Below are 9,898 nucleotides of genomic sequence, written 5' to 3'. Positions count from 1 at the left end.
CTGCTGATATAAGTAACATTACTATGTTCCTCAGGGTAATATCTAGGTGATAATTACTGAAGCAAAGAAGCTTCTGCTTGTTCCTCACATACAATTGACATGCTCTACTCATGGTTGTATTATTGTACATTTGGAAGAAAAAGATAGAGTCCCTAATGAAACACAGCTTTACAATTTCTAGTTGCTTCTATATCAAGCAACAATGACAAGCCAATGGAACTCTGAAATGTGTTATTATGACTACCAGAATTTGGACATCCTATCTGACGTGTAGCAAGCTACTTCAGTGCACAGGACTGGAGGGCATATCCCCACCACTGTAGATGAGGGGGAACAAGGTGAGGGGAAGAGAAGTCACACTGAAGGCAGCTGCCACTGCTGTTGTAGCAGCAGCATCCCTGTGCAGCAGCAGCATCAACTTGGGTAGCAGGTGCCTCATTTTCTCCCTCGGCCTTAAAGATGTGCTATTGGGTGTAAGACTGCCTGCTCTGAGACTCGTGGGGGGTGAAAGTGGGGGTGGAAGCACCATTTTGCTTGCCCCCTGCCCCCCAGATACACTGCTGGGTTTAGGGCTGTTGTGGCGGGGATGCCGTCACGAGCAGAAACTTACCTCCAGCGCCAGAGCAGAGGGAAGAGTGGTGGCCGCAGAACGTCGCCAAAGATCGAAGGCGCCGTGGTAGAGAGGCCGCTGCCAAAAGACAAGCAGTGCCAGCGCAGGAGCGATGGGAAGAATGGCCACTGCAAAACGCTGATAAAGCCCAAACTCACTCCCCTGCACCAGCATAGGCACGGTTTGTGGACGCATGCTGGTGTCAATTAGCTGGACGGCCCTCAGAGAGAGGGATAAAATCCTCACCGAACAGCGTCCAAGGAGGACTGTAAGTGAAGTTTCCTGAGAGCCTGGAGCACTGGGGATTGAGCGATTGCCCCAGCAGGGACGAGCAGTAGCAACCCCAAGAGCTGGGGTGCCCAGCTAAGGCTGGCTCGAAGGAGCCAGGATACATACCTCTTGCAAAGCTGTGGATCTCAGATGAAGCTAACCGAGACTGGGACAGCGGTGAGCCTGGGGAGAGAGGGGAAAAATATTAAAAGCCGTGAGTAACCCTGGGGAGGGAGTGAACCCTGAAGGAAGGTGTCACAACCCAAAGGGTGTGATTTTTTGTTTTTGTGTGCTTCGGCACTGCTAAATTGTTCCTGCTAAATTATAGCTTCTTTGCACGGTGGAGTTTTCTGCTGCAAAAGAGAACCCCGGTGCAAGGGAGAATTTCCCGCCAATTTGAAGCTTTCTTTGCAGGGTGCATTTCTTTGTTGCAGCACAGAAATGCTCGTTGCAAACAGTTCCCGCCATTTGTATGCTAATTCGAGTCCCATTATTGGGGATCCTTATGGACCCAGCGCATTTCAAGCAGGCAACAGAGGTCTGATCAACCTCTAGCCTCTCCCTGTCGTTGATCGCAGCCTAGACGTATCCCTTCCTGCACGCAAAAGAACCGGACCCATGGAGCCTAGCAAACTTCGTGTGAGTCCTTGACCGACCAAGAGCTCTTCTACCCGGGTTCGAGTCCTGCAGGTTTATCTTCCCGTCGCCGAAAACCCCTTGCGACGTACCCTCGTGTTTTGCATCTTCCCGTCGCCGAAAACCCCTTGCGACGTACCCTCGTGCCCTGCAGGTTCGAGTTTTGTTTTGTTGTCTGTCTGTAACCGCAACTCAAGCAAGTTTTCCAGCCTACACCACTGCCATCTCGGTGTAAGTAAACAATCTTTTAAACTACCGCTAAGCGTTTGTGCCTAATTCCAGCTCGACGGCCTTCCCTCTCCGACCCAGCGTGCCCGGGCTGCTGGCCACAGCCCGCATGCAGCACGGAAAAGGGCTCGGGTTGCCCCCGGCCCGCACAGAAGGCATCCCAGGGTACGTGCAACGATGAGTCAGGCCAACATGAGGCTTCAATAAGGACGGTATACCGTCCGAATGGGGACTGAGATAAAATAGCTGATTGACTTTGAGGTAGCATCGGCCAAGACCTAACATCATCCCTGGTTGGCATATGGCAGGGTGTAGGGGAGGCAGAGCCTCAAGACAAAGATCTAAGCGAGTGATTGAAGAGGGAACGAGGAGAGGCAGGACGTGAGAACTTCCTCCCAGCAATAATCCTTAACATCAAGTCGTGGTAGGCAAGAACCCCTAGGGACCTTACAGACTCCCATTGGAGGGCAAGCTGCCAACCCACAAGAAGATAGCTGCGCCCAATTGGCCCAAAAAGGGAAAACACTCGAACGCCACAGGAAACTACAGCTGTCCTGCCACATGGCTGGGGCAAAGAATCCTGGGGGGAGTAGGGGAGAAAGATGCCCCAATGTAGTTTGCACCCAGGGCTGATACCCTGTTTGTTGCCCATAAGTTATGCTGCTGCTGTCTGCGAGGTAAATACTACCTTTGCTTGTTTCTTTCTACCTCAGCTTCACTGTTGTATTGGATATGTTTGCTCGTGACATTTTTCACATCTCATTCCTTTTTTTGCTTTATACTCTGTCCAACGTTTGCTTTCCACCTTGTACTCGAGTATGTAGTACCCCTTTTCCTTTCGTCTTTCCTTTATGTCTGACACTTTTTCCCCACCAATGTTGGCCCATTCCTGTGGATGCCTTCCTCATAGAGCTCTCCACAACTGCCAAGTAGGGCACCCTGTCTAACTGGACTGGGAAGCATACCCCCCGACCCCCCACGAAGCAGGCAAATCTCTACCCACTAGTGGGTAGGTCAGCAGTCCCATATTAATTTTTTTTGTGTTTTTTATATGCCACAAATTTTATTTTGCTGGTAATGTTGAAGTCAGATTATTTGAGGTGCAGAAGCTGTTAACTACGTTTACTGTGATACTAACATTTAAACAAAATGTTATGGGTGTCATATTTTTTGACTATTGTAAAATATTTTTTGTACGTTGTTTGAAAAATTATCCCATCAGGACAGATCCAGCCTGTGGTGCCACGTGAACTGGTTTGTGGGGCTCCACTCTTACTAAATTTCTAGATTCTGGGGAGTCCTGCATCCTGCGTGCTGAATCGAGTGCCCAGTCCTAGCGTGCATGGGCAGTGCTGGGCCCCAGGACCCATCTTGATATGGGAAGCTGGGAGAGGGAGACGTGCCAGGCCTTGGACCCCAATCCCAGTGCCAGGGGCAAGGAGGAAGTGGTGCTGGGCCCCCAACACCTGAACCTAGTGCATAGGGTTTCCTCTGACTTGGGGACCGACCCCAAGCTGCTCCTTTGGTCTGCAGGGCCAAAAAGTTGAGCACCACTGCATTAGACCAGTCATAGTAGGGAATGGTGAACTTTAATGATGAAAGAGCCAAACATTATTCATTCATAAAACGTAATGCTATTTTCTTTTGTTTTGTTCCTCCATTTCATCCAGCTTGGCAGCCACCCGAATCACTTCCAGATTTACTAATTCTCCAAGTCCAGGTTGTGGGGATTCTACTCCACTCCCTTCCATCAATGAGCGCCTGGCCTTTCTTCGCCCCTCCCGGGAGCTGCTAGAATACTATCGCAAAAAGATTTCTGAATTTGATGAAGAGCATGAAGGCCTGGTGAAAAGGCTGGAGAGATACAAAGAAACATATGATGAGCAGGTAAAAAAAGAAAGAATACCATAATGGTGATGGACTGTTTTATTTAGTTCATCACACATAGACGCATTAAATACACTCACACATCCAGTTTTTGGCAGAAAAAGGGTTATACTCTCATCAGAGTATTGAGGTTGAAGAGCTAATATTACTGACGTTTCTCATACTGAAGATTGCTGGGGAATGTGACTGGACTGAGCTGAAGGAGAATCATTACATCTTGAGGTCCTAGGAATGAGCAAGTTTGGGCCATCAGGTCTTATATTGCATAGGGGAAAGTACCTTTATTTTAATATATTGCACTGTTGTGGAAAGTCTTCATGATATTATGTGTATGTATGTTATCTCAACCCTGAGTTTAATGGACAGTACTATTTCCACCTGCTTTTCACTATGCATTAGTTTGGTGAAGTGTGGACACTCATTTGCCCAAAATGAATAAGAGCTTTGTTGGAGTGGATGCGGACTACTGCAGTGGTCTCCAGGAGCTCCCAGAATGGACCAGGACCCCAGTGTGCCTAAGCCAGTGATTTTCAACAAGTGTTCTGTGGCACCATTCAGGGGTGCCACAGTGTTTCATGAAATGTAAGCACTGTTAGGTGTGCAAACATGGTTCATAAGATAAACCCAGAGATTTCAAATAGCATTCTGACCTGTTGTCATCTGAGATCTTTGTATAAAAAGAATTACTTTCTTTTTTACACAGAAAAATAATAATAAAGTGAAAACCAACAGGTGACACTTTTCAAGGGGTGCCTTGAGTCCAGTGAGGGGTACCTTGTATCTAAAAATGCTGAGAACCACTGGCCTAAACACTTGGGGTAACTTGGATCTAAAGAAGATGAGAACCACTGGCCTAAATGCTTAATAAGCAGAATGAAAAGGATGGTTTCTGACCCAAACCTTACACTCCAAGACCTATTCCATGCTACAGTGTTCTTCCAGCACAGCTCCAGTTCTGTTAGCCAGACTTTGAGTATTTCTACACTCAGAGCTTCTTTGTAACAGAAGCCATTCCCCCTGTCCCTGCCCCAACCTCCACTCCCACCTCCCTTTTGCCAACAGGTTTATGCCTTGTTTCCTGAATGAAACAAAGCTCTGCCAGCAGCTGACTGAAGGCATATGTAACTATGCCTGTGCCTTCTGCTGGATGTTGCTATCCCTTCTGCAGCTGGTTCATTCCCTGAGTGTTTTTTCCATTTGACCATTATGGCTACTACAAGGAACCATGGAGAGCTGCCAGAAGTGCATGAATGTGTGCATGTTCTGATGTTTTGACAGTGGCAAATGCTACCTGCTTCCAGAACTTCTATTGGCAAAACAAGGTAAACAACTTCTAAGTAAAACCTAGTTTATTAAACCAGACATTTTATAACAGGTAGGGTTCTCTCATCTTATAATGCATCACCGTAGCAAACAGAAAGCTGCCAGGTAGCTGCATACAGTAGAAAGGATCCTTACTTATTAAAATGTTTGGAAGAGCATTGATCACATCTGAAAATATTATAGCTATTCATGAATCATCCATGTCTGAAACTGATTGAAGATCTTCAGGGTAGGCAAGATTTAAAAAAATATTCTGTAGATCAGCATGTGGGTAAAAGCTAGGAGAAGTCTCAATACTGCCCCCCTTTACTGGTATGTAGCAGAGTGGGTAATATGAGTCTCACAGGAGTCATTCACAGTCAACCCAGCTGTAAATGTGGACCTAGTTATTTGGGCTACGGATGTAATGTGATGTTAGCCATGTCACTTCCTTGTGTCATTTGGCTGTGGAAATTGCCAACTCCATAATTATGCTAGCCTGATGGGCTACAAGGATTGGGATATCTTTGACCTTGATCTTCTGTTGGAATGTTCTTCTCATGGATTACTTGTCCACCCTGACACACATGAACTCTGAGGGAAATGGTAATTGGACAAGCCAATTACTACATAAGCTTGTAATAATATCCTACCCTAAATCCTGTGGTAAGCTGTTTTTGGTTTTTGATTTTTTTTGTTTGTTTCTTTTTTGTTTTTGTTGTTGTTGTTGTTAAGCGTAACACAAGGTTGCAAGGTCCTTGCTTTCATTCAAGTTGGAAACTTTCAAGTGTTGTCTTTTCAGAACTTGACCGCTGACTTGGAGCTGCAAACCTCCCCAGTTCCAGCATAGGTCAGGTGTTCAAGCTTGATTAATGTTGTATCATCACTTGGATCAAGGTAGAGCACTAGTTGATCCAAGTGTGGTGGAATCACCAGCTTCAGTGGCCTGTGGTTTCTGGCTGAAAGATCTCCTTGCAGTAATACCCTTGGCTGGTCAAAGTTTGGTAGTACTGCTTTAAAACCATTCAGCCCTACTAGGAGGTGTTACAGTATTAGGTTCTGCTTGGCATAAGTCGCTCCTGTTGCCAGATGCTGAGTATCATTCACATACTTCTCTCTGTCTCTCTTCTTCTCTCACTAGCACAAACTACAGTGGGAGATGCGTCAACGGGAAGAGGAAATTGCAGAGCTGCAGAAGGCTTTGAGCGATATGCAAGTTTACCTCTTCCAGGAGAGGGAACATGTGTTACGTCTTTACTCAGAAAATGACCGGCTGAAAATCAGGTGAGTCAGGTAAATGGAGATGTGCAGAAAAGGTTTTATAGCTACATGTTAGAGCCACCGCCTTAAAAGTATAGTTCTTACTATAGGTCTGTTCATTAGCACTAGCCTAGTAAGAAAAACTAAGTGACTGTACTGCAAGACCTCCAATGTGCTGTCCTGGATGGTTACAGGATTTTGCTACCAGAATAGGTCCACATAGAAGATACACAGGTAGAAAAAAGTTCAGGTTTGAAATGAAATTGTCAGCTTCAGCTTGGAGGTTTTGGTTTAACTGTTTTGTATTCCCTCCGTGGTTGTATTCCCTCCATGCAATCTTAAAAGCAAGAAACTCAAATTTTAAAATGCAAATGCAAAATGGGTAGTGTTTTGGGGTTGGTTTTTTGTTGGTTTTTTTTTTGGTTTTTTTTAGAGCTCCCTCCACCGTTTTCCAGTCAATATAACCCCTTCCTATTTGTGCCTCTCTCTATTTTGAGCCTGAATTGCTCATCTTGCACCAAATTAGCTCTCAGTAGATTGTAGCTCCCTGAGTTTCTTCTGAATCCTAGTTAGGAGTGATTCAGATTTTTGGTTCACTTGGTGGGGACTGTTAAGTGGTTTGTGGGCAGGGACTGTAAGTGGTTTGTGGGAGTGCTGTAGCATCTCTTCAAGGAGATACTTAGAGCCTTGTACATCTATTACAGTCTATCTTGAACTGGAGTAAATGGAACACTATCATTTTAAGATGATAAAGTCTGTTCTACATTGGTAAATCTGTTGGATTCAGGTCTTCTTAACTAGTTTGTTAGGAACTTCTAACTTCACCCTGGAGTGAGAATACTGTTTTTTCAGCTCCCAGTCCTACTATGTACTAGTGTTAGATTGTACAGAAAAGAGACACCCATTTCCCCCTACACTTCTATAATAGTAAAAGGAGACTTGTTCCAATGTATTGTAAGTAAATGTCAACTGAATCTGGTAGCCTAGTTAAAAGACAGTGTTGCCTTTTGGGCTGCAAAAGGCTGAAAAATTAGAGCAGCTTTTATAAAGATTATCAGACTCCCTGCCGCTTGAGGGAGAGGCTGTATCTCATACTGATCCCTTTTCTTTGAATTATAGGGAGCTGGAAGACAGAAAAAAGATTCAACATCTCCTAGCTCTTGTGGGAACAGACACAGGAGAAATCACTTATTTTCACAAGGAGCCTCCACACAAGGTAAAGCTGTTGACAGAGGTCCTGTTTATTGCCTCTTTTACGGAGGTGCTCTGGCTTCTGCTCCTAGATGTTGTATAGCTTGAGGGACAACCCTGAACCAAAATCAAAAACAAAGGACTGGAGAAAGTTACTGGAAAATTGGATGTTTCAGTACATCTGACTATTTGTCTAATACATAATGCAGTAAAATGATTCTAGCATGTTGGATAAAGAGTGAGGCCTACCCAGGGTCCCAGCTTATGGTTTTATTCCTTGGACAGGAGTGCTGGAGAGGAAGTTTGTCACATCCTTCCCTCCTGAAGCAAACCATGTCTCCCTGTTGGTTACCCATGCTGATTAAGCAGCAGTGGGCCTGGGCTTTGTATATAAGTTTGTATAGTTCTCTCTCTCTCTTTACTTCCCAGCTGTTGGGAGCATATCCCAGCCTTCATCAAGCTTCCTCAATAAACTGTCCTTCTCTGTCATCCATGCTTCCTTATTGGCAAGAAAGGTCAGAGCAGTGACTTGGGGAATAAAGAGTGTGTTGAATATGGGAAGAAAATAGTGTCTTCTATGCAGAGTGAGACTTGAAACATTGAGTCAGATTCCCTTTTGACTTCTGGTCCTTCTGCACTTTTCAAGTTGTGCAGAAGTCCCTGAAAGCAGGCTTGAAATTCTGCTGATGTGGGATAGCTCTCAGCTGTTGCAGAGGCAGTGTAATGGGTCCAAGGATAGCAAAAATGGAAAGAGACACACCACACCAATTTTTCACTGACATGCAGTGCCTTTGGGACTGCTTAACTAGCGTCAAAACCAAAGTTGCAAATGCATGATGAAGGGAACTATAACCATTGTTAGCTATAACTGTAACTTCCTGGTGGCCTCCTGTTCTTGCATTGAGTGGAACTCAATATAGCAATTGGTTTTGAAACAGTACCTATATCAGGTGGATAGTTTTTGTCTTTGATTTCCTCACCAGTATTAACAATCGGTTATAGCAGGAAGGAGGGCTAGTGGAGAAGAGGACATCTGCTCTTTTTCTGCTGCCTATAAAAGCTACATCTTCTGATAAGGGCTAGGTCCTGTTCCCATTACAGTCTGCAAAAACAAGACCAGCCCTCAATAATTTAAAAAACTACAACTGGTGAAGAGATGGAAACTGCAAAGTTCAAGCAACTGTACAGTAGGGGGTATTTTCACTGAACACTGGCGTACTTTCTGCAAATATGTTTGTTCTGCTCCTGTTGCACTGATGGCTGTTCTTCCAAGTCTTTCCCCATGCCCCCTAGTATTTGCATTTGATGACTATGGCTTGTAGAGCAAAGAGCAGAATTCTTCAGCTAAGAGATTATGGATTGTTTTCCCCTATAGGTCACTGTTTCTCAAAGGCCAATCAAATCCAGAGATCAACACGAACGAAATGATACATATACTTCCAGAACAGGTATCGTACCAATGAGACGACCAAGATGGCTAAATACATATGCACACTGTGGTAGCTATGAGCTCTCCAAAGCCAGTGATTCTATATTTCTTGAGAGTCCTGCTGGAAGAAGCTGTGGTTACTGCAGCTGTGTTCTCTTCCTGCAATTTTCCCTCAGGCCAGCAAATGATATTCTCTCCAATGCTCCCTGCTGGGAAAAGTCTTGCATGTAGTTTGAGAGAGGAGTGGGGCAGTTTCCTCAATTAATCTTGGTTTTTTTGCAGCAGGCACTAAAAGGAGCACCTCAAAGCCAGCAGCAAAAGGTGAGAAACCAGAAAGTCCTGAAAAATATCACAGAGACAATCAAACTCTCTTACTGCAGGTAAGGAGCATTTGCTAATTAACAGATGCACCTTCTGCCCATACATGGTGATTTATATGAATTCTGAACATATTGTCTGCCCAGCACCTGGCCTGCTGTTTGCTGCTTAGTGGTGCTTCTCTCTTGCTCCTGCTCTATTGTGCTTTCTTTGTGTAGTGGATTTAAAGTGACATTTCCTACCATGGCAGTAGATCCAATAAACTGTCCACAAGAATTCCTATTGTTGTCGATGTATATTCTGCGTTAGGGCCATATTCTTAGCTGATGTAAATTCATATAGTGGATTACTGGCTTTATCAGCTGTGGATCTGGCCTACAGAGAACTTCAGGATTAAGTACTTGTTTAAGAACTTCAAGGAACAAAGTGGTTGGAAACTAAACTTCTGTGAAACTATTTCTCCTTTTCTTTGTGTAGCATAAACAGCACATGATACAGTGAAACTTGCCAAAGGAGTCAAAATTTACTTTTGTCAGGCCTCTGTATGGAATAGAATGAAATAAATAGTACAGTGTTGCCAAGGCAAGAGTTAAGGGCGGAGCATTAAGAGAGACTAAAATTATATATTGCAAGAGAGTGAAAAACATTGATCAAAGCTTTGGAATACCTAAATCTTTGATTTCCCTTGTGATCTCTTCCTGGACAACCTGATCTGACCTCAGGCCTCAAATCATCATGTTGCTTGGGTGGGGGACTAGTAGCTCTTT

The 9,898-nt window shown here is 44.6% G+C and overlaps 1 protein-coding gene across 3 annotated transcripts in view; it reads left to right on the top strand.

Annotated features, from left to right (window-relative positions):
• The window catches only part of CCDC77 (coiled-coil domain containing 77), a 21,307-nt gene that overhangs the window by 2,095 nt on the left and 9,314 nt on the right, over positions 1–9,898 (top strand). For 2 of the 3 annotated variants that reach the window (XM_006019453.3, XM_025198827.1), the window contains exons 2-6: positions 3,415–3,631; positions 6,075–6,217; positions 7,313–7,409; positions 8,760–8,832; positions 9,096–9,193. In XM_006019453.3, the coding sequence (XP_006019515.1) occupies positions 3,415–3,631; positions 6,075–6,217; positions 7,313–7,409; positions 8,760–8,832; positions 9,096–9,193 (628 nt within the window). The remainder of the gene's footprint in view (positions 1–3,414; positions 3,632–6,074; positions 6,218–7,312; positions 7,410–8,759; positions 8,833–9,095; positions 9,194–9,898) is intronic. The other variant, XM_006019454.3, reaches the window with a different exon arrangement.

The sequence above is a fragment of the Alligator sinensis genome, unplaced genomic scaffold (assembly GCF_000455745.1).
Source record: "Alligator sinensis unplaced genomic scaffold, ASM45574v1 scaffold87_1, whole genome shotgun sequence".
NCBI classification, from domain to species: Eukaryota; Metazoa; Chordata; order Crocodylia; family Alligatoridae; genus Alligator; species Alligator sinensis.
This window is presented reverse-complemented; position numbering and strand designations above follow the sequence as displayed.